A 25,593-nucleotide genomic window follows, 5' to 3' on the forward strand; every position below is an offset into this window, starting at 1 on the left:
CTGCCTCCCCCCCCCCCCCCCCCAGATATTTTTGATGAATCACCTCTGTAACACTCAGGCAAGGCTGTGAAATTGTTGCTGAATTACAGTATCTAGAGTACAACTTAAACTTAAGCAATAATTTAAAAAACTTTATCTTCATTTGTAATCAATGGCTCAATTTGCAAAGCCAAGCTCACTTCTGTTTATCCTCTCTGCCACCTTTGTTCCTGGGTCCCTCCACTTTTGTGCCCCCTCAAAATCATCTATCTTGTCTCTTCTATGTTGCTTCTTCCAGAATGCATCACTTTGCACTTTTCCCCACCACACTGCGTTTGCCACCAAAGTCTTCTGACTTTGTCACCCTCATCCATGTACTCGTGTAGTGTGTTCCTATACGTGTGATGTGCAGCACTCATCGGCTATATGTCATCCACAAGTTGGAGAATTGTACTCCTACTCATTTACCTATCGCTCTAGACATCCCACCCTGCAAAAACTCATTTCAGGGAGTTAGCTCCCCCCCACCCCCACCCCCGGTCGACCTCCAAGGGTGTATGTAATACTTTGTTTAGTGATTTTGTCTAATCTGTAAACCAAGTTGGGTATATGCAGAAAATGTGACATTAAAATATGTACTTATTATATTATAATGGAGTCGTTTTTTTTATTCTATTACAACTTCAAGCAAGTCTACAGGGAGTTTGGCCTCATCATGTAGGACATCAATAGCGTAGCTCCTTAGCAGCTAGCCAGCTAGTTTAAATAACGTTAGCTATGCTACTGAACGAATGACACCTGTTAATCTCACCTCAACATGTCTTTTATGTTTTAACCCACCATGGGCAATAGAAAAGTCACTGTTGCAAATAGTGCAGCGAGCAACACTGTCATTATTTTTGAGGTCAACTGTAAAGCCCACCCACAGAGAAAACTGATATGTCTACTTAGCACGAAGCGAGACCAATCAGAATGCTCGCTCTCGCTCTCCCTCTCAAAAAAATCGATTTCCTGGATATTGTATATAATTTCTGGGTGTGAGGGAACCACTATCAATATGCGGGAGACTCCTGGAACTTCCGGGAGAGGTGGGGTGTCTGTTGCTCTGATCTGGAAGAGGGATATATCGTACTCTGCTCTACTAGTTTATTTTTATTCATTGCAAAGTGTTAAAAGCACCATGGTGTATCCCTTTGCTGTTAAATAAACTGAGATGGGAAGTGATCTGTTTGCACAATCCTATGTCATTTTCTTGTCTTGTCATCCCATTCTCAGCGCATTGGTGGTAGTGAAAGAAAAAGATCTGAAAAGCCATATGACAAAAAAATCTTGAATTTCTCTTAACCATGACCCCAAATTCAAGTGATAATAATTGAAGTTTGTCATGTATACAATATATCGAAATATGCAGTGAAATGTATCGCAACACATGCAAAATGCTGGAGGAACTCAGCAGGCCAGGCAACATCTGTGGAAAAGAGAACTGTCGACGTTTTGGGCCGAGACCCTTCACCAGGATGGTACTCTTTTCCATAGGTGCTGTCTGGCCTGCTGAGCTCCTCCAGCATTTTGTGTGTGTTGTTTTGATTTCCAGCACCTGCAGACTTTCTCTTGATAGTGAAATGTGTTGTTTGTGTTAACACCCAAGGGGAGTGCTGAGGGATGCCTGCTTCTGGTGCCAACATAGGATGCCCACAACGCATCACAGAACACAATAATCAACAAACAACAACAGCAAAAAACAAGCCCCGTTCTTCCCTCCAGTCCTTTAACGCCTGAACAGGTCTTCAACTCCAACCTCCAGTGGACAGGCTTGGGCCTGCAGACACTGGGCTTCAACTTCCCCAGTGGACTCACAGATTGTTGCAGACTCAGCATCAGCCAACGGCCTAGACTTCCAGACTCCTGATTCATCCTTGGGCCTTGGTCCTTGGCATCGAGCCCAGGACACACCGAGCACCAGGCCTCGAAATCCGGAATTGCTGATTGTGGGAATCCGAACACTTCGCTTCGAATGGCGGTCCCATTGATTCACGAACCCTGGGGGGTCATCGGAACCCGTTCATCCTGTCTGCATGGAACTATGAATCTGGAACTCAATGACGTCATGACACCTCATAATAATTTTTGGCTCAGAATGAAACCGGTTTGCCTTTCACTTGAGAACTTCAGTGCACCGCTGGACAGTAGGGATAAGATGGTGATGGCAAAATGGGGTTGAGCAGGGTACTGAGTACTTAGCTCATTGAACTGCTCCACCGGTTTGAGACCTACCTAGCTTTTCCCCACATTTTTAATACCTTTGTTAGCAAATACCAGTTAATCTTCAGTGTACATGAAAAATTGTTGCTCTTTGCAATAGAGGCCTCTGCAGACAGAAGCTGGTACAATTTCTGATTTCTCTCCTGAATGTACTGGTTCTAATTTTTCATCCTAATTTTCTTGGTCCTTTTTCCCCAGCTGGTGCCAATAGTTTTACTTATTCCTTCAGTCCAATTTTATGTCAAACTTTATAAATTCCAGGGGATGGAATCTAGTTTGTGTAAGCTTCTTTTTGCGTTTTAACCTTTGTAGCCCATATCATTAAAGCTCCCATGCTCGCTGCCCGAAACCAGCATCTGCTATCATCCATGGTGACACGCACAAAATGGTGGAAAGACGCAGCAGGTCAGGCAGCATCTACGGATATATATCCTGTCACCCTATCCCTGCTGTGTTATAAAGAGCACTGTTTGTTGGCAGTGTGAAACTTCTACTTTCTGCCCTGCCCTTGGAAGGAATAAATGTACATCCCTCCACCAGGAAAGGAAAGCATTTGGTACATCTGTTCTCTTTGTGAAGTCAATTCAAAACCAGCTCTACTGCTTGCCTTTCTTGCTTGTAGACCTGTCTTTACTTTGTTTCCAATGCTGGGGTCTTGTTCTTTCCTGTGAAGATACACTGGCCAGTTTGAAATGGTGCAGACATCCATGTTCAAATGGAAATTAAAGGGTTGGGAACTACGTTGACTATATGGTTTGGTAAGGGAAGCGAACAACGTTCCTTAAATATTAATGTAGTTGCTGATTTTATTGTTGCGTCACGTCAGGGATTTTTTTTTTAATCCACTCGGATTGGCATGGCAGAAGTAACGTGATCCCTTTGCTGTTTCTGATGAGGAAAACAAGATCACATTGGTAGTTTATGGAGCAATTTGTCAATAGGGCAAAGGTCACTGTGGCTTTGGATTGCTTTCACATCCACTTCTGTGTCTGTCAAGTGCACTGCACTCTGTGCTTTATTCCTGGCACATGTCCAGCTCTGTACTGGGTGTAGAGTTTGGATCTGGTCTATCATTGAATGTTGTTCTAGGCCAGGAAGCACTTCATTTTGATTATTGCTTTGTTTTTAAAGAAAGATTTTAAAAATACTTGAAAGCTGAGGAGTGATTTTGAAAATGGAAGCATGCTCCAAGCTACTTGTACTCAGATTTGTGCTTTGTGGGAACCTAGCGTAGAGTATTTTTTATTTTGGTTCATTTTACTTTTAACTCTACAACCAACATCAGTCCTCGATAATTAATTGATTCTGACAAATCTAAGGAAACTTTTGTTATCGAACTGCAGTTGTGACTGAAGAACTACTTCCTGGCAGGTTCCGGCTTGGTTAGATATAAAACGACTGCAGTTTTGTGGAGTTTATGATGAGATGCAGGGAATTAGCACATTAAACCCTCTTGATGCACTCCATCAACAGATACAGAAGCAACTCGACAAAGCATTGAATGACCTGTCTTCGAGTGTCTTAACCCTGGAGGATGGAATGACCTATGTCACGTCTTTGCCTACACACGGGCTGACAGAATCGGATCTCCTCCTCAAGGTTAAAGAGTACACCGCAATGGGTGAGTTAACGTGATTGTAACTTGAAAAGGTTTGGCTTGAATTCATTGCTGCTTTCCTTCTGAAAGAAGTAGGAGGAGTTTTATTCATTGGGGTAGAAATCCATTCAGTGCTTGTGACTGTGCATAGCACTCTTACTGAAGTTTCTATGGGCTCAATGAACCTAATTCTAGCAGGGAAGAGCTGCATTTAAATTTCCAGCATCTGCAGGACTTTTAATTTTTCTTTTCCATTTCCCATTCATCACTAGACATTTAACTTGCATCTGATTTAAATCTGTTGGTTAACTGTGTCACAGTGAGTAACGCTCACAGCTGAAGCTCCTGCAGCTTGAAGCCCTGCGCTGGAATCCAGTTCTGTCTCTTGAGATGTTCAACTTTGTCCATTCTCTGGTCAATCAATTAAAAGTTAAGGGAGTTGTTAACTATTACTCATCAGTCAATCAACATAATCTTAAAAATAAAGCTGATTATCAGTACATTGTTACATTACTGCGTTTAGGGGTATGATTTGCCTGAATAAATAAAACATGTCCAAATGTAACTTCCTACATTACAAAGTGACCACACTCCAAACTACCACTGACTTTAAAAAAGCGTTTAGCATTGAGCTATTTCAGCGCTGACAATCTGAGTTTAATTCCGCTGCTGTCTAAGGAGTTTGTACGTTCTCCCTGCGACCAAGTGCGTTTCCTCCGTGTGCTCCAGTTTCCTCGCACTTTCCAAAGATGTAGGATTTAGTAGGTTAATTGGGCAGGGTGGGCTTGTTGGGCCGGAAGGTCCTGTAAAATAAACTGTAAGACAACAGCTGCATAAAATATTTAAATGATGTGGCATTCCTTTGTAGATGGCTGTCTGTCTACCACTTTGCATTGTAAAAGTGTGCCTGCAAAGTGAACAGCGAGTGTTTAAACTAGCCAAAGCAAAATTCATCAGCTTGTACTGATAATATTCTTCGCTTGAATCAGCTAAGCTGAGATGGCAATGTATAGCTTTGCCTGCATTAACACCTAGCTTTGCTGCCTGCAGTGTTATTTGATCATGGTTAAAACCCTGCCTTGAATAGGACCTAGAGGTTGATGCGTGTTTGTCTTATCCTCTGACTCAAAACCTTGCATTGTGTTGTTTGGATTTACTGTGTGTTTCCATAAGAAAATGAAACTCATGTTGATTTTGGTGATGTATACGTTGCTTGATAATAACTTCACTTTGAACTTTGTATTTTGCAGGGGAAACGTGTTGGGAAAAGGGGCAAGTTTCTGGGACAGTGTACAGTGGTGAAGAGCAACTCACAAAGCTGATGACGAAGGTAGGAGATGGCTTGATGTATCATTACAAAACATCAACACTGGCCCCCTTACCTGTGGTAATTCCAATCCCTTCGCTGTTTTCCTTCACTGCCTGCATGATACCAGCCACATGAGAATGGATGCCAACAAGATGGCCGCTGCAGTGCAAGGAAACCTCCTGCCTTTATATCAGCCCCTATAATTTAATATTGGCAGAAAGACATGGCGGGACTTTGACAGATTGTTGCATGACCTATTTGAGGGCAAGAAATGGGGAAAGTAGGAGGCCATTCCATCCCTCAAACCTGCAGTAATTGTTTGTTTCAAATCAATTTGTCTTTCCAATCAGGATATCTCCTAAAATAAATGTGAATGAGAGAATGAAAGTAGGAGTGGGCAACAGGGCCTCTCAAATCTGCTCTGCTATTCAATATGGTCATGCCAGGTCTACCATAGGCCTTGTGTCCTATTCTTGTGCCAGTTCCCCAAAACACTCAATACTCATTCCTTCTTAAATATGTCTGCTTCCTCTTTAAATAGCCCTGGTGATGACGTCTTCCTGTCTGAGATAGATTCATCCACTGTGAAAAGTTCCTGTTCACCTCAGTTTGAAATGGCTATGTAATCTTGCATTACTCTTGCGTTTACACCATTAGAGTGTTAAATTTGATAATTTGGGAGTTTACACTCATGGAAACTTCTAACTTGTCATACCTCCTCAGAACCTTGTGTTTCAATAAGATGATCTGTCATGCTTAAACCAATGAATATAGATATTCTTTTAGGAATGCATGATAGGACAACCTCACATTCTAGAAATTGGCCGGGTGAATTTTTTTGGGCTGCTTCTAATGGTAGTACATCCTTTATTAAATGAGGGGACCAAAATTGTGTTCCGTTCTGGTTGTCTCATTATAGGAAGTATGTGGAAGCTCCAGGAAAAGTGCGGAGGAGATTTATCAGGAGGCTGTCTGGATTAGAAAGCATGTCTTACGAGAGCAGGTTGAACAGGCTAGGAATTTTCTCCTTGGCGAGGAGGAGGATGAGACATGACTCAATAGAGGTGTACAAGATGATAAGAGGCACAAATAAGAGTGGACAGCAAGAGTTTTTTCCCCCAAGGTAGAAATGGCTAATATGAAGGGGCATGACTTTAAGGTTACGAGGAAGGTAAAGAGTGTATGGACCAAGGAGTGTAAAGAGTGTGTGTTGCTTGGATTTCCAGCATCTGCAGATTTTCTCTTATTTGTGAGTGTATGTCAGCAGTAGGTTTTTTTTTTACAGAGCATAATAGGTGATTGGAAAATGCTGCCAGGGGTGGTGATGGTGGAGGTGGATAGATTAGGGACATTTAAGAAACTCAGATAAGCACATAGGTGAAAGAAAACTGGAGGCTATTTGGGAGGAAGGGGTTAGATTGATCTTGGAGTGGGTTAAGACTACGGGCTGAAGAGCCTGTTCTGTGCAGTTCTGTTCTATGAAGCTGCTCAGTAGTCCAGGTGTAGCCTCGCTAGTACCACCAGCACAGTTGTAACAATACTTCCACATTTCCAAACTCCAACCTTCTTGCTATAAGGTCAACGTCCCATTTGCTTCCCTTGTCCCCTGCACCACTTTTAGCTGAGAATTGAGGCTTAGTCAAATCAGAAACCAAGCATTTGTCGATCTCCTCTTAAATAAACACTGTGACTGAGGATTAATAGCTCACTGGAGTGGCAGACACAAGACGTTTCTAACAGTTTGTGAAGAAATCTGTCCTTATCTTAGCCTATAAGCTATCTGCGTTCAGAGGGTCTGCCCCGTAGTAGTAGATTCCAGCCAAGTTCATTCAGTGAGATTCTCTCAACCTCTACTTCAGGAAAATTATTGCATCAGTATTCACAATCTCTTCTCTTGACACTATCTTTCTAGTCCTCCCCTCGTGCCCTCCTAAATATACATTCAAAAAAATTCCGTATCTCAGGTGTCAACCTCATAGTTATCTGACATCCTTTGTCCCTGCTTGGTTAAGGGAACCAAGCTGTATTTGTTGTTCCAGGTGTGTTATTACAAATCAAAAAAGAATGGAATAAACTTTCTTCATCAAAATATTAGAGTGGATAATGAAGGCATGTAGGAGTTCGACATTTTCCCAGCTGCTGTTTTTCTGAAGGAAATTTCTATATCTTAATGATCCTATGAGACCAGAACCCTGGTTAATTCCAGACCAGGAGCAAGCACTATTACTTAATTGCTCAGTGCGAAAGAGGAACTTAGATTTATTTTAATCTCTTACCTGCATTTTTTTCGTTTAGTTTCAGCCATGTTCTCCAGTTTCCTCCTGCATTCAAAAGTCAGGAGGGTCGGGAGGTAGTTGGTCACTGTGAATTCTCCCTAGCGTGCAGGCAAGTTGCAAAATCTGGGCGGGGGGTGGGTTAAAAAGGGAATAAGTGTGATTGGGTGGTTGATGGTCAGAGTACTGACTTGGCAGACCAAAGAGTGTGTCTTGCGTATGCCTGACAGCTGATGTGTGTGGTAAATTCCCACCAACGTCAGTATGTGTGTGTTGGGGCCTCTGACTAAAGAGCTCTAAAGCTGTGGATTGAATTCCCCCTCTCAAGATCAACCACATTACTGTTCCTTGACCTTTGCTCATTTGCTGCTGGAATTCTTACCTAAAACTATAACTGCAAACTGGTATTTCAATAAAACAAGAAAATGGAACCACTCAGGGGTCATCTCAACATCTGTGGAATGAGAAACTGTTAACATTTCAAGCTGGGAAGGTTCTGATAAAGCGCCTTAGACATGAAAATAGTGTCTCTTTCCACAGATGCTGCCTAACCTGCTGAGAATTAACAGCATTTTCCATTTTCTTTCCTATTTCCAGCAACTGCAGAGTTTATCTTATTCCATTTCATCCCCCTGTCCTATTTTTAGCCCTCTAAGTCTCCAATATCCCACACTTCCTTACAACAGTGTGTTCTAGTCAGCCATCAATCCGACTCTCACTGATCTTTGGTGATACCTGATTAGGCCTCTTTTTAAGTTCTTTTCCACCAATTGTACAATTGTCTCCAGCCTCACTACGTTCTACCTCACTGGCATTCACTGTTTTAGCAATCTTCCCTTCACTTCCTGACACCCCTCCCAAATCCTCTCCATCCCAGCTATCTTCTCTCCTGATATAAGGAGTTTTCATAGAACATTGCCGACTCCTTCCCCCAGTTAATGCTCTTTGGCCCCGCTGAGTTCCTCCAGCCGATTGTTGCCCCAGATTCCAGTATCTGCCCTCTGTGTTCTCTTCTTGCATCTCTCAATCCCGTTCAGAATGCTGGTGCCTCTTCGATGGATGGATTTACAGGTGGAGGAGTCAGGACAAATTAGGAAGGAGCACAGTCAGTTGCAAACATGGCGTTGCAGAGTGTTGGGTAATAGGGGTAGGTTGGTGAGTGAAATTACAAATGCTGGAGAATAGAATAGTGATTGATGCCTCTGTTGGTCAGGATCGATCCTGGATGTTGATACACAAGCCAGGGCAGTGTAATATGAGAAGCAAGCTGTTGCCCATGTAGCAAGCTGTGCCTCTCCATTGCATCTGAGAAATCCAAAGGATCAGCAGAGACCAATAAGGTTTGGTACCAGCAGTGTTGCAGGAGTTGCCAGTCAGTGTCGAGCTCAATGTAGGACTGCCGTAGGGACTCCAGCTCTAGATTTTTCCCTCTGGGTTTACTCCCAAAGTCTTCCCCGTGAGCTTGTATAGCTGCAAGGCAGTGGAAGTTTGAGATCGGAGTTTTTCTTCTCCTAGATGATCCGCCAACCATGGCTGACAGGCCCCATCTGCCTGAGGCGACTAGTTTTAAGGCACCAGTAACATACCTTTGTCCCTTCTTCTGTCAGTAGAAATGGTTCCACCAGGTTTAGCAGCCAAGCTACACAAGAAGACCAGGAGCATTGTTCAAGACAATGGATTGCAGTGCTACTCCAGTCTGTGCTAAACAGATATTTACAATGCATTGTGTATGGCTTACTTGAAAAATATCTCTTTTTTTACATGCAAGAAGTGACTTAGATAGTCCATAACACTCAAAGGCTATTGACAAGCTAGAGTGTAGCATTATTCAGCTGCACAGCAGTCCACAGGAAGAAGCTGTTTTGTAGTCTTCCTGCAACACACATAAAAGTTGCTGATGAACACAGTAGGCCAGGCAACATCTCTAGGAAGAGGTACAGTCAATGTTTTGGGCCGAGACCCTTCGTCAGGCTAAGTCTTAGCTAAGACGTTTCTGTATCTCCTACCAAATGGCAGGTCTCGGCCGGAAATGTGGACAGTTTACTCTTTTCCATTGATGCTGCCTGGCCTGCTGAGTTCCTCCTGCATTTTGTGTGCATTACTTGGATTTCCAGCATCTGCAGATTTTCTTTTGTTTGTGAAAAAAGGAAGTGGGAGGGGAACCAGAGGGAAGTGGGTAGATGGTTGAGAGGGTGACCAGAATGACGAATGAGAAAAAGGGAGAGGGGTGAGTACTTACTGTAAGTTAAATAGACAGCATTGCGACATTGACTGCGTGATGCTTTGTGATTTGTCTCTCCACTCTATCAGACACTGTTAGTGCAGCTGGTGTCTAATTGTGGGCCAATGGGTAATGGGTGTCCGATCATTGCTGCGGTGTTAAAAGCAAACTACTCTGGTGAGAGTTGATGCTTGAACAACACATCATTTTGCAACAAAGCTTTTTTTTTCCCAGAGAGGTGGGGTGGGAAATGAGGGGGGAAAAAAAAAAACAATTTTCACCTTAGCAGCCTCCTGCATGTTCTCTGTCTGAAGGCAAGTTGTGGGTAGTGATATACTTGGCTACACGTATGCTGTTGTAGGAAGCACAGCAGCCAGATGATACCAAGTGTGCTGCTGGAAAGAGCAATGTGGTAATGACCAGGCAATTTCTGAATTGGAAGGTCGTGAATTCAAGTTGCATTCAGTCCTTGGGCACGGGGTAATCTAAGCTGACGGTGCAGTGCGGTAGCGAGAGACTGGAGTTGAGGTGAGGTTAAACTGAGGCCCTGGTAGTTCTCAAGAGTGAACATTGGAATGCAAATCAGAATTGGTTTTACTTTAAATCATTGGCATAGCAGTATAGTGCAATATATAAAATATACTATAAAATACCATAAGAAATAAATACATATGAAATATATTTATATGAAATGTATGTATGCATATAGTGGTCATGTGTTCATTCTCTGTTCAGAAATCTTTCAAGATGGTGCCGAAGAGTGGCGACTCTGTGGGCAGCTCTGAAAGGAATCATTAAAAAATCACGTTTAGGACTGCTGCAGCTGAAATCTAGTCACCACCATGGGTAGTTCAGAAAGCAACATTGCTTTTAACATGAAAAGCACACAGGTTAATTGAATAGCATGAGTTCTCTTGTTTCCCGGCAAATGTTTTGTGGATTAGAAAGGGAAGCTGTTCTCTTCTTTGGAGCTGAGGAATGAGAACCCTGAAGTGGTCAGTGCTCGAAGGGGCCAATATTAGCATTGTGTATGCAGAGCAGTGTACTTGACCAGGGAAACGGCAATGAACTCCTGCTCGCCCCACTGATCGAGGCATCAGCAGTGGCTGCTGGTCATTGAGTTCGTTATCTGAGAAAATCTGGAGCCAAGTGGAGATGGAGTGGGTGTCATCTGTCACATCCAACAGGAGGTGACGAGCTAGACTGTTGCAGCCAGGCAGTCTGTCAACATGCAGGCAATGGCTGTCAGTGGCTTCCTTCGCTGTGTCAGACAGGGTTTACTTGTTCCCTGCTCTTTCCATCCCTGCCCCGCTGCTTACCAGCACCAATCCTTACAGACAACCTCCTCACACTGCCGTGGTGGCTTGTTCCGCACCAAGCTTTGCCTTGCTGGGCTGAGATCTGTGTTCCGCAGTTGTGGGTGCACCAGTAGAGAGTGCTGATTTGCGCTGGATTTCCCAGCAGGGCTCTGTGGCACCTTATGACGCATCCTTTTTAAATAATACATCAGTTTCCTACCTCCTGAGCTTTCGGACTTCAGGACCACTAATTCCACAGTAAATCATTGCAGGATTCCTCGTGTACAAAAACCCTCTCCCTATCCTGACATGGTAATACAATGGATTTCAGTTAATTGGGACACTTCAGGACCAGTACATTTTGTCCCAATTAAATGACTGTCCCGGTTAGTTGAAGTGTCATGGAAGTGGTTAAAAAGGCACAAAAAAGACAAACCACCATTTAACTGAGTAGCGAATTACGTACTTAAATGAAGTACAGAACAAATTAGAACTCCAGCAATATCACTACAGTCCTATAAAACTGTGTATCAAGTTCTAGTTGTTATTAATGGAGGAATTCATCCAATGTTACGATGCCAGGTTCTTTTGACTGTAAATGAACAAAATCAGCACGGAGACCAAGTGTAGATAATGGAGTGCTTTCATACAATCCTTTTGACAATTGTGTCCTCCAAATCTTCATTTCCATTATAACATTCAAGATGATTATCAAATTCTTCTTCGTTCCAAATTTGATAAAATAGTGAAATCATTACATTTCACTGTCAGCCATTTCTGGCATCTCTAAGCCTGAATGCTGAAACCACAGTGAGTGAAACAGTTCTGAGATGCCTTGCTGCTTATTTCTCACCAACTATCAGTGATAAAAGTCTCTGCTTTTTCAATACAGACATGTGCAAATGAAGCTATTTTAAAAACTGTTCACTGCATGTACGGTGTAGTATCTAACAGCCACACAAGTGCACGCGACTGATACTAGTTAGAAACTGTGCAGCAACAGTCTCCTGTCCCAATAAAGTGGCATAAGTGTCCCAAATAAACAAAGGGAAATCCAGATATTTTCTAGGTTTTTTTGTTCTTTAAGATGTTAACTGTCCCACCGTAGGCTCGTCAAGAGTTCGGTATAACTATCAGCAACTTTACTCTACAATGTATGGGGGATAATAATGAAAAGGCCATTTCCAATAAATAAACACATCTAGGGTGAATGTAATGCACAAACATAAGTGTTTTAAAATCCCTTTAAGGGAAAGTAGGACTGTTAATTGTGTGAACACTGACATGCCCATGCAAATTTACTGTTTGCCAGGAAGAAATAATTTAACTCACACCATTGTAAGCTTAGATCACAATTGTATTGACAAAGTATTTTAAACGATAAGAAACACAATAAAGGAGAAGAGCCCACTACACATATGTTGGTCTGTATTATACACATAACCATTGGAACACATTGTAGTGTTATCAATCTAGTTTGTTTCACTTAGTTTACTTATGGTACTGAAACAGTTTTGCCTGAAAACCCATTCCAAGTGAAACATAAGTATCCATGTATCGTCCAAGGAAAAGGTGTCAAATTTTCTCTAAGGCCTTATGCTATCTAGCTAACTGAAAGTTATTTGTACATTCTCCGTGAAAACCAGAATCTGCAAAATCCTATTGGCTAATTCAACAAGCCTAACTTAACCAATTGAATTTTTATTTTAAACAACAAAAATTAAATACTCAATTGTATAATATAATTAAAGGAATACATTGCATTTTGTAAAAATCTGCAGAAAATAAAATACCCAACAGCATAATTGTATTAATAAAATAAAGCATGGTCTTAACCCAGGGTATTACAAAGAGTTGTCCCAATTAGTGACTGATGGCCTAGTTAACCAGAATCCACTGTTTTGTTACATATACCAAAACACAGTGAAAAACTTGTCTTGCTGACTGTTCATACAGATTAAATCATTGCATGGTGAATTGAGATAAAATAAGGTAAAACAATGACTTTGAAGAATAAAGTGTAGATGCTACTGAAAGAGCGCAGCGCAGGTAAATGATGACGTGGAAGATCATATCGAGGTAGATTGTGAGGCCAAGAGTCCATTTTTCGTGCAAGGGGTCCATTCAAGGGTCTGATGACAGTGAAGGGACTGTTTATTTTCCTCTATAGTGGGATAGAAGCTATCCTTGAGCATGGTGTCCTTTCAGGCCTTTGTATCTTGACCACTCCTTCACCATCACTGAATCAGAGGCCTGGAGTTCTCTCCCTTGTGTTCCCAAGGGCATTCTCAGCTCAAGGACGCAGCACCTCAAGGAGGAGTTCACTGCCACCTTCTCGGGGACTGGTACAGGTAGGCAATTAAACGCTGGCTCAGTCTGTGTTGCCCAACATTGCTTGAATGAAGAATAGAGAAGTTTACATTTCTGTGGTGACCCACATTCCTCACAAAGTATACCATTCAGAATTTCTGAAGTGTTGTATTAATGCAAGAAACATTGCAGACAAATTGTGCACAGCAAGTTCCCATAACGTTAATATTATATTGGCCAGGCAATTCCTTTCAGTCAAGTTAGTTGATGGGTAAATGTTGGTGAGGGTATTGGGGTAAATCCCCTGCTCTTCTTTGAAATAGGCATCCTTTGGAGTCTCATGAAAGGGCAGAGTCTGTCTAAGGTTGTTCCATCTGAGACAGCACCTGTAACTGTGGCACACTGTGATGTAGTCTGGACCTTTGCACTAATGGCTCTGGAATGGGCTTTTGACCCGCAACATGGCTCTGAAAATATATGATGATGTGGTTTTATTAAGGTGGGTAGGAGGCGATGTATGGACTCTTAACATATGTATGTGCTCTTGGCGTTGTGGTGTGCAGAGGCACTGACAATTCTGCAGATGCTGGAAACGAGCAGTTCACACAAAAAGCTGGGGGAATTCTCAGCATCCGTGGAGCAACTGTTTATTTTCCTCTGTTGATGCCATCTGACCTGCTGAATTCCCTCAGCATTTTGTGTGTGCTGTGGTGAATAGTTTGTTCCTGTGTTGTAAGTACTCAGTAGGAAAAAAACACTGATATGTTTTAACCTGGTGCATTGTATGTTCTTCATGGTTTATTTCTGAACTGCCTTTGTTCTTAGGTCTATGGAGACTTTGCATGGAGTAATCCTCTCCACCCGGATATCTTCCCTGGCGTGCGAAAGATGGAGGCAGAGGTTGTCCGGATGTCTTGCACACTGTTTCAAGGGGGACCTGACTCTTGCGGGACGGTAGGTGGATCCAATACGTGCCGAGAATTGCACCTTATCTGAGGGCAGAGGAGTTGTTGGGGACCATTCCGCCATTCACCAAACTGCTGATTGGTACCAACAGCTTGGGATGTGAGGCGATGAACAAGTACCTAGGTGTGTGGGGGTAAGGAGGGTGTGGGTGGTGGTTGCTGCTGAGTACGAATTTTGGTGAGTTGCAAAATAACATCAGTCGGCCTGCTCACACCTGAGAGTAACTATAGTGCTGATCTTTAGCCATGGGTTGTCCCTTAACTACACATTGCCATGCCTACCAGCCTTGTCGTCAGGGGCAGTTAATATTGGGCTAGCCTTGATGTACCCATACAGACTGAAATTCTGCAGAATTCTAAAGATGTATTTGAGTTTTAGAATGGATTGAAGCATTAATCTTAGAAGAGGTCCATTTTTTTTTTTGCCAAGACTGCCTTCAGGTAATTTTTGCCCTGGTAATGCAAGCACAGGATATTAGAGTTGTGTCTGTAATCAGGCAAACGTATTCATCATTGGTGGAAAAATTCGCTAGCAGGGTGAGGTGTGTCTTCTTTAACTGGGGTACGGATTACTGCTCAAAGATAGAGTTATGCAGAGATTTCTATATTTTATCAATTCTCTTTGGCTGATACCATTTATCTTTCAAGAACCAGACCATATTAAAGTGATAGGGAAGTCCAAAGGCTGCTATTCACTGTGCTGTGTGCTTGTCTAAGCACATCCTTTCTTTATTCTATTGAGAAATATAACAATTTGAAGGGCCTGTTTATAACAGGAGCAGCTATCATTTCCATTGAAGCTTTTAGCACATTACGATATTACTAAGTGCACCAATAGCTTATTCAGCCAAAACCTGTAGCATGAATCAGAGCAAGGGACCTAAGGGCTGGTCAGGGAAGTAGGTTTCAAATGAGATAAGCTTGCAGAGAAAAATTCCAGAGTTAAGGCTGTCTACAGCTGGTGAGATGGGGTGATTTAGATTCAAAGAACAGCTAGGGAATGCAGACATCTTGCAGGGTTATAGAGTTCTTTGTGTAGGCAGATGTAAAGACATTGTAGGAGTTAAAAGTTGAAGGCAGTTACTGATGACAAACCAGCATTGATCAAGCATGTGCGGATGGATGGAGGTGGCAAGGTAGCGTCGTGGTTAGTACAACGCTTTACAGTACCAGTGACACGGGTTCAATTCCCACTGCTGCCTGTAAGGAGTTTGTACTTTCTCCCGAAACCGCATGGATTTCCCCCGGGTGCTATGGTTCCCTCCCACTGTTAAAGATGTATCGATTGGTAGGTTAATTGGTGTCCTGTGATTAGGCTAGGGTTAAATGGAGGGTTGCTGGGCAGCACGGCTTGAAGGGCCTGAAGGGATGATTCTGTACTGTGTCTCAATAAATAAATTAAAAACAGAATTTTGAACGTGTTTTGCCCATATTGTCAGAGTTTCTGATAGACCGTATTTGGTGGACGATGCGATGTGTTAACTACAAGAGTTGGATCTGAGCAACAAAACCTTTGGAGTTGGAATCACCTTTTTTACTCACCTGTCTTTACATTTCACCACCTAGCTATCCTCCTTCCCCACCCCACTGCTTTTATTCTGTTGTCTTCCCCTTCCTTTCCCGTACTGATGAAGTGTCTCGGCCTGAAATGTCGACTGTTTATTCATTTTCATAGATGCTGCTTGACCTGCTGAGTTCCTCCAGCATTTTGTGTGTGTTGTCTTAGGATTAGGGTTGGTTTATTGTTGTCATACATACTGAGGTACAGTGAAATGGTTGTCTTGTATACTGTTCATTACACAGTAAAACAATAACAGAATGCAGGATCAAGTTTAACAACTGCAGAGAAAGTGCAGTGCAGATAGAGAGTATGGTACAACATCATAATGAGGTAGGTTGTGAAGACGATTTCATTTTGTTGTACAAAGGCACCATTCAATATTCTTATGAAAGAGGTGTAGAAGCTGTCCTTGAGGAGCTGGGACATTCTTTCAGACGTTTCTGACTGGAACCAAGCTACTGTCAAGAAGACCTAATGGAGACACTGAAGGGGTTCCTAGATCTTGTGACCTGCTCCATGTCTTGTACTCCTCACTTCCTGGTCTGTGACTGAGCAGACCAATGGGATTCCTGAAACGTTGCCGCTCAGATGCGGTGGAGATGTTGCAGCTGTGGTTGTCGAGGGAGCACGGAGTAGCAAGCAGCCTACACTTGAGTGCCATTTGTGGAGACTAGACACGCACGTAATTGGTGTCCATTGAAGTGAAGTGAGAGGTGAACTCAATGTCAAATAGTTTTTAAGTCAGAATATTTGGCTGAGTGATACCTGTGTTTGGCTTGTAGTCTGGGAAGGATAGAGGGGGAGAAGATTGTGGAATTATTGACTGAGATTCCATAAAGGGAGCATGGTGTTGGCCAGATGAGGTGTAGTTGGAGGTCTGTATTGAAAGTTCACACAGGCACCTGTTAAATTTGTCGTCTCCTGACTTTAGCCTGCCTGCCCAACTGAATGTAGGTTGTTTATTTTACTTTAAATTCTTAATTGGAGATACAGCACGATAACAGGCCCTTCTAGTCAACGAGCCTGTACCGCTCAATTATACCCATGTGACTGATTAACCAACTAACTTGTATGCCTTGGGGATATAGGAGGAAACCAGGGCTCCCGGAAGAAAACCACATGGTCATGGGGAAATGTACAAACTCTTTACGGGCGGCAGCTGGAGTTGAACTCGGCTCACTGACACTGTAACAGCTTCCATGCTATTCTATGGTGCCCCTTGCATACTGGCATCTTCCACAGAGGCAGCCAGCACTGTGCAAGCCTTGTTAAAGTGAGATCCTAAATATTGCACATCAAACAATTTTATGCCCACAACTATAATCACAGGTTTGTCCCAGATACTTGGTCTGGAAAACAGTGGGAAAGGAAATCTTTTCAATCCACTGTTCCTGTGCTGACTCTTTGAGAGAGTACGCATTCCTGCTCTTTTGCCACGCATTGAAATCTTATTTTTTTTTTTATTTGATTCCCATGGTTTGGTCTTGTAGACTGAGAACCCATATTGTGATTATTAAAACTTTTGATCTTACTGATGTGAGCTTTGAATAGAAATAAAGACTTGTATCTCCAGTGCATCTTTTATAGCCTATTTTCAGCCACTTTGTGATCTAACAAAATAAGCCCATTAATATGTGCACAAATTCCCATACACAGTGATTTAAAAAAAAAATGGTTTAAAGATAAATTTTGGCTCTTGGAATCATTGCATGCTCCTCATCAAAGATTCAAAGTACATTTATTATCAAAGTACATTTATTACAACCTTGAGATTAGTCTGCTTACAAGCAACCACAAAACAAGAAACCTGAAAGAGCCCAATTAAAAGAAAAATAAAGACCAACACCCAGTGCGCAGTGAAATGGGGGGAAAAAACAGAAACCGTGCAAACAGTAGAAGCAAGCAACAGCACTCTGAACCAAATTGAGTCCATAGACCCACATCCCCAGAGCAGCTGGGGTAGGCCCAAAGCCTTGGGCTCAAGTTCATCACATACTGGGGCAACCTGCCAAGAAGCTGGCAGATACAAAGTGCGCAGCAGTGGGAGCAGACTTGCAGCCACAGCACTGCGGAGAGAAGAGTGAACATTGTGGGAGAGGAGTGAAATTGTTCCAATCCTCGCCTCCCATCCCAGCGCCCTGCCTCTTCACTCTATCTGGGCTGGCGTTTAAATCATCTGAACACCGAGTTGGCCCTAGCGCTTTATTCTTAAATCTGAATAATGACCTTTCACATTAACTGGGGGGGGGGGGGGAGCGGCGTGGAAATACTGGACTTCAGTTTAACATCCTGTTTGAATGACAGCATCTCTGACAGCTCAGCATTCCCCCATTATTGGACTCGACCTGAGGTTCCCAACTGTTTTATGTCATGGACCAATACCATTCAGCAAGGGGTCCATGGGCCGCAGATTGGGAACCACTGGGCAAGACTGTCATCCTTGGAGTTCCGTTTCGGCATATCCGGCCAGACTGCGGCCATTTCAATCCTGACTAATTTTCTTTTTCAATCTTTTTATTAATTTCAAAATATAGAAACAAAACATAGCAATAATACAAATAGTAGGAGGTATATTGTTACACTTAAGAAAAGTAATTGTAAAATCAAATAGTGTAAATTAACAAAGCTCCCAATCATGTAGAACTAACAACGGATAATACAAAGCAAAAAAAAACTGGAAAAAAAAATCATGAAAAAGAAAAAAAAACAAAACAAAAAAAAAAGCAAACCCCATCCCCAAAGGAAAACAAAATTAATCAACTAAACTAAAAAGACTTGGGCAAAACTAACAACTTAAAAATGGAAAAGAAGAAAACCTTAGTGTCGACGACTCCATTCCCCTCCAACAACAGTACAGAGAGATAAAACAAGTTTGGAAATGATCAAATTACATCAAATGAAAATGCTGAATGAATGGCCTCCAAGTTTTTTCAAACTTAATGGCAGGGTCATAAACTGCACTTCTAATTTTCTCCAAATTCAAACACACCATAGTTTGTGAAAACCAATGAAATATATTAGGAGGGTTAATCTCTTTCCAATTCAACAAAATGGACCTTCCAGCCATTAAAGTGAGAAATGCAATCATCCTTCGTGATGAAGAGGTTAAATTATTTAAGTCTATCATTGGTAGTCCAAAGATAGCAGTAATTGGATGAGGTTGTAAGTCTATATTTAGGACCATTGAAATAATATCAAAAATATCTTTCCAATATTTCTCCAACAAGGGATATGACCAAAACGTGGGTTAAAGAAGCTATCTCGGAATGACATCTGTCACATATTGGATTAATATAAGAGTAATAACCAGATAGTTTATCTTTGGACATATGAGCCCTGTGCGCTACTTTAAACTGTATCAACCTATGCTTAGCACATACAGAGGATGAATTCACCAACTGAAGAATTTTTTCCCATTTTTCAGTTGGTATATTAATCTCAAGTTCTCCTTCCCAGTCAGCTTTAATTTTATTAGAAGCAAATCCTGACTAATTTTGAGTACTTGAATCATATATTTTCCATATGCACTTTATGGTCTCTTTATTAGGTACACCTGTACACCTGCTAATGCATATATCTAATCAACCAATCACTGTATTGCTGCTACTCGTATAAAAACCTGCAGATCTTTCCAAAGCAATTCAGTTGTTCAGACTAAACATAAGAATGGAGAAGATGTGATCTAAGCAACTTTGATTGTGGAATGATTGTTGGTACCAGACAGGGTGGTTTGAGTCTAGGAAGTTCATGCAAACATTCACAGGAGCTCCCAACCTGGGGACCATGGGCCCCTCGGTTAATGGTAAGGCTCTATGGCATAAGAAAAGGTTGGGAACCCCTGCTGTAGAGTTTACAGAGGTCAGTGCAAAAAACAAAATTAATAAGAGAGGGCAGAGGAGAATGGTCAGACTGGTTCAAGGTCACTGGAAGGCAACAGTAACTCAAATAGCCACCTGTTGCAACAGTGATATGCAGAAGAGCATCTCTGAATGCACAACACATCGGACAGTGAAGTCCTGCTGAAGGGTCTTGCCCAAAATGTTGACTGTACTCTTCCATAGATGTTGTCTGGCCTGCTGAGTTCCTCCAGCACTTTGTGTGTGTGTGGCTTGGATTTCCAGCAACTGCAGGCTTTCTCTTGTTTGAACCTTGGAAGTGGATGGGCTACAGCTGCAGATGACCACAAACGCACACTCAGTGGCCACTTTATTTGGTACAGGAAGTAGCTGGTATCATGGCCACTGAGTCTATATCCTGATTAATAATTGAATACTGTGCTGCCACAATATGCTATTAATTAACAAACAATCCGCTGGGAGAACTCTGGGTAAAGTGACATCTGTGGGATGAAAGGAATTGTTGATGTTAAGATCAAAGCCTTTCATCAGGACCTTTCCTTAATTCCTTTCCTCGCACTGATGCTGCTCAACCTGCTGAGTTCCTTCAGTGGATTATTCGTTGCTTCAGATTCCAGAATCTGCAGTCTTTTGTGACTTCATGCTATTAATGAAGAACTAGTGATACACACATTAACACTAATCGTAGTGGTCTGGATAGAGTACTGAGTCAGCCTCGTATAGCCTTGACCCAAACCAGCCCTGATCACTTTAATGGCCTCAATCTAACACAAGCTCAGCGCACGTTCGGATACCACTGGTCTTGGCTTCTGCAGCCAGACTCAAGTTAGGGTAGGATTTTTGCCTCCAGTCTTTTGAATGCCGTTGCAACACAGAACCCACGCTGAGCTAACTCTGAGGCAAAAGTACTATCCAGTGACAACACTGACAGTACCACCTTGCTTATTAAGTGAGAGGAAAAACCATTGCCAGGATCCACCTGAGCACTTGCTCTTTGTGTGCAAGAATTAATTGCAGAATGGACACTGCCATTGGAAGTTTCCTAATTTGTTCTTGTATTGAACACATTGGATTTGCAATGCAAACTGTCCTTGGCTTGGGGATTTCAGACATTGCTCATGGAATTGATTGCTAACTTTAAGACTGTTTTAGCTGGTTGTACTGAAAGGAATGTGGGAGTGATAGTTTGCAAGGGTAATAATAATGTAAGCAACTTGCTACAGTAAGTCTGAGGTAATTATATTAGAAATATCAGTTGCTTATAGTTGGCTGTGCTGTTCTTCCCTCTGTTGTTATAATCTTTGCAACCTGATAAAGAAAATGTCTCACAGATTCTGCTGACAGACTTGTCAGTCTGTGTAACTCAGAGACTTTTCGAAGGTTCTCAATACCGTAAACCTGCAGGTTAAGCAAGCGATGGAATTGGACAGCGAGGATGACTCGGGGTCTTTAAACCTGCTTTGAGTAGGAGAAATGGAACAGGCTAGAGGACACTTTCCTTTAGGAAAGAGTGGTCCCTAAAATTCTTCGAGATTTTGTTCAAGCAGATGTAGAAGAGATATTTTTGCTCAGGAATGTACAAGAGCTGATTGTGGATTTCAGGAAGGGCAAGATGAAGGAACACATACCAATCCTCATAGAGGGATCAGAAGTGGAGAGAGTGAGCAGTTTCAAGTTCCTGGGTGTCACAAAAACTGGGTAAACTGTCTTAAGAAAAATAACAAGATAGCTTGAGTTGCAAAAATAGATTGAGGTGCTTTTATTTACAAAAATAGTGGGAAAACAAAAACTTGGACATCCACATCAAAACAAGAGAAAAACTGAAAAAAAACTATATATATATGCAGCTTGCAATTGTCACCTGTCTGGTTAACAGCCACCCTCAGACTGAACACAAAAAAAACCCCAAAGCCTTGGTAACCGGAGGCTTATAACTGCTAAGCCCCTCCCCTTAGACCAACCAAAAGCTAATTAGTTATCTTCCATTTCACACAATCTGAAACTCTACTGCCAGTTCTCACAATAAACATATATACCTTATTATAGGATTCACCATTAAATAAACCCCAAAACTTTACCACAAGATGAGTAATTAGGTAACATAACCCTTGACTCAATTAAATATGGTATCCTCCACCATCAGCACACATCAGGTGGCTGCTGCCTCTACATGAGACAGCTCCATGCAGCAGCTCTGTTTCAGACCCAGTCACTATTACTGCTGGGGATGAGTGTTTTACTGAGTGTGCCATGTGCCCTCTGTAATCAGTGATGGGCCTTCGCCACACTGGGTGTCAGGATCTCTGAGGACCTAACCTGGTCCCAACATTTGGATGCAGCTACAAAGAAGGGAAGACAGTGACTATACTTCATTAGGATTTGGTATGTCAACAAAAATGCACAAAAACTTCTGTAGATGTACTGTGGAGAGCATTCTGACAGGTTGAGTCACTGTCTGTATGTGGGGACTACTGTACAGGACCGAATGAAGCTGCAGAGGGTCATAAATTTAGTTGGCTCCATCTTTAATAGCCTCCAAAGTACCCAGGACATCTTCAAGGAATAGTGTCTCAGAAAGGCAGCGTCCATTACTTAAGGACCCCCAGCACTCAGGGCATGCTCTTTTCTCATTGTTACTATCAGGTAGGAGATACAGAAGCCTGACGGCGCACACTCAGTGATTCAGGAACAGCTTCTTCCCCTCTGCTATCCGATTCCTAAATGGACATTGAACCCATGAACAATACCTCACTTTTGAATATAATTTCTGTTTTTGCATGATTTTTAATCAATTCAATAAACACCTACTGTAATTTATTATTTTTTCTCCTACATCATGTATTGCGATGAACTGCTGCTGCTAAGTTAACAGATTTCATGACACATGCCAGTGATAATAAACCTGATTCTGATTCTGAAGGGCTGGGGATAAAACACTTGCCCATGAAGAGAAGCTAGTTAAACATGAGGAAAGAAAAAGTAGTTCTCAAGGCAACACGAGTGCTAGCACACAGCAGTTGGAAGCGGTGGGCTGATTTTTGCAGTAAATTATTAATTCTAAGTGGATTTAAGGAATTTTATGTCAAATGCAAGTGTGGGAACTTGCAGCTACCCAAGTTCCACATTAGGTGGAAGTTCACTAAGTTACTCGAAAGTATACAAAGACAGTATCTGATGATGTCAGATCACCAGCAGAGCTTGGCACCTGTTTCTCGATTTCCAGTCTTATCTGGGACACTGCTTCTTCATTCTTCTGCTCTCTTAACAGTTCGTTCTCAGATGTCTGAAGACCTCCTGATTTTCTCCTTTGGTTGCCAATCTTGTGTGAAATTTGCTTGATGGTTAGCAATTACTGTGTTCTGCTTTTCCTCCTCCTCTAAGGCTAACCCGTTCCCAGGCTGCTCATACTACAGATCTCTGATCTTCTCTCTCAACCGTTGCTTTTATCTCTTTGTCTTCCCCCAATTTAATGACCATACAGAGCTGACTTGGTTTGTCTTTGATTGTAATCTTTGAATAATGAACTTTAATGCAACTCATTTCATCTATTGAACTGAATGGCCAATTTAACACGAATATTTGCACGATGTCTCAATTCTCATTTAGCATCGTTGCTAAATCTAAAGATCCTTATCACACAGCAGAAATGCCAAAATATGCGTGACTTACATATATAACTATGGTATTATTTAACCCTTAGCTTACCATAAGGCTTCCCATCATGACATAGCATTGAAGTTTTACAGCTACCCACAAATAAAATATTAAGAAAGGTTTGTTTGACACTACTCCGATGCAGGTCAAGAGATTCTGCAGATGTTGTAAATTCAGAGTGATTCATGGAACAAAGTGCTGGAGGAATTCAGTGGGTCAGGCAGCGTCTATGGTGAGGAGTTAAACAGTTGGCATTGCAGGATCTCTCCATAGATGTTGCCTGTCCTGCTGAGTTCCATGCAGCATTTTGTGTGTGTTGGTCAAGTCCCCCTGGATGTGAATAACACTTGGCATGTAAACGCTGCTCTTACCTCTGAGTTGAACGGGTGTCTGGCCACTCAGTAACTGAAATGCTCCTGTACTCGTAGCCTTTGTTACCAAATAGCTGGCATTTTCTTTTATATAATGTGCTGTGTGGTTTTCAGGCCATGTAAAAATTCCCTGTTCAGAGCAATGGTTAAACTGCGCAGCTGTTTTTTTAAAAAAAAAAAGAGGGAATGTTGGAACACTTTCAATCATTGAACTCAAGGTCAAGTTTATGCGCAAGTACAGGCATTTACTTATTTCTGTAACTTGTAGTGACTTCTATGTATTGCAGGGTACCTATCTCTGCTGCCAGACTGATTTCTTGACATATGTCAGCAATAGTAATTCGAATTCTGGAGTTTTATTTGCAGCAGTGTCACGGACACATAGCATCAGATAAGTGACATTTGCAAGAAAAATGTAAATTGTACAAAAATTTGACAAAAACGGAAAACAATTAGAACAAAGAAAAAGTCTGTTTTGATGCAAACTGTTTGAAGAGGGTGATAGTGTTGCTAAAGTGTAGCCGACAGTTTTGCTGTTGGCTCTGCAATCGAATGGAAGTAGCTGCAGTTTTGATCCTGGTGGTATGGGGTGTTACCTTGAGTGCAGTGAAGATGATTGCAGGTGCCAGGTCTGGTACCCTCTCTTTAAAGCTGATCTTATATTTTTGCTTGGTAATTGAATGCTTGAGGTCATGATGTCTCAACACGGATTAGGGGCTGGAAGCAGCCAAGCCAGTATCCGTGGTAGGGGGTGGGGTGGAGTTTTAATGGTCTAATGTTTTCACAGTTGATCTCTTGTGTTTTTTTAATTAAAAAATGCCTTCGATCTTTCCACACACTTTCTTCTTCATTATCGCTAATGACCTTTCAAAGAAAATAAACAGTTTTGACTTCTGGCAAGAATTGAACCTTGTGAGAATATTTGGTTTGAAGTGACACCTCGTGACCAGCAGTACATACCAAGCAAGCTAAACTAAACTAATGATACACTGCTGCCAGGCGACTTCCATTCGCCATTTTCTTTTGGTCCCAAGAATTTTTTCTGATGGACTTTGTGATATCCAGGTTTCCCTACGCCACAGTCTAGACTGAGAGTCTTGAGGGATTATGCAAGTTTTAGAAATTCCCTGTAATGGAAAAGAGGTAATCCCCAGCCCTACCGCGTAGGTAAAGGGGAAGTAATATGAAAGGGATCTAGATGTGTTTGAATATGGAGAAGTGTTTTCAGTGCTGAGAAGGTAGAGTTATGAGATATATGTAGTAGAGAGTGGAACTTGTATGGTAGGTCTATTGCAGGAGCAGAGTGGGTAGAACGGATATATACGTCCCATGCTGTTAAAAGAATTAAGTCTATTTTAATAGGTTTATCAAAGTACATGAACAAATGCATCCTAAATAATGTTCAGAGAATACAGGGGTATGGTTGTGGCATAGGCAGAAAGGATTAGTTTAGTTAGGCATTTAATTACTCGTTTAATTAGTTCAACACATTGTGGGCCCAGGAACCTGTTCCTGTGCTGTATTATTGTACTAAGGATCTGAATATAACTTTTCTATCAGGCTTGAAGGACGTTGCAAGAACAAAGGGTGAAATTAGAGAAGCACTCTTTATCTTTACGGTTTTCCTTCTTGAAGATGGTCCTTAAAGCTCTCCTCTTTCACCAAACTATTTTGGTATCTTTCCTTGTGCCCCTTACATTGCTTGTCGAATTTTATTCTACCCTGTTTGGGTTGGAATATTTTGTTGAATTATTCAGTACATAAATGCTGAGAAGGCAGTATACAAATGAAATCTGTGTTCATAATCAGTCTCCTCAGTAATTACAGAACAAGGCTTTATCGTTGTAATAACTAAACTGTTGGGAATAGCTGCCATGCTTAATATATTCCACGTGATGCCTTTGAAGTTGAATTGTAAGGCAATGCTGGCAGTATA

General features: G+C 41.9%; 1 protein-coding gene across 1 annotated transcript in view; it reads left to right on the forward strand.

The window, feature by feature from the left end:
* The window catches only part of sgpl1 (sphingosine-1-phosphate lyase 1), a 104,224-nt gene that overhangs the window by 24,893 nt on the left and 53,738 nt on the right, over positions 1–25,593 (forward strand). The window contains exons 4-6 of the mRNA XM_072282601.1: positions 3,715–3,862; positions 5,089–5,168; positions 14,075–14,203. Coding sequence (XP_072138702.1) covers positions 3,715–3,862; positions 5,089–5,168; positions 14,075–14,203 — 357 coding nt within the window. The remainder of the gene's footprint in view (positions 1–3,714; positions 3,863–5,088; positions 5,169–14,074; positions 14,204–25,593) is intronic.

This window comes from Mobula birostris, chromosome 18 (genome assembly GCF_030028105.1).
Source record: "Mobula birostris isolate sMobBir1 chromosome 18, sMobBir1.hap1, whole genome shotgun sequence".
NCBI lineage: Eukaryota > Metazoa > Chordata > Chondrichthyes > Myliobatiformes > Myliobatidae > Mobula > Mobula birostris.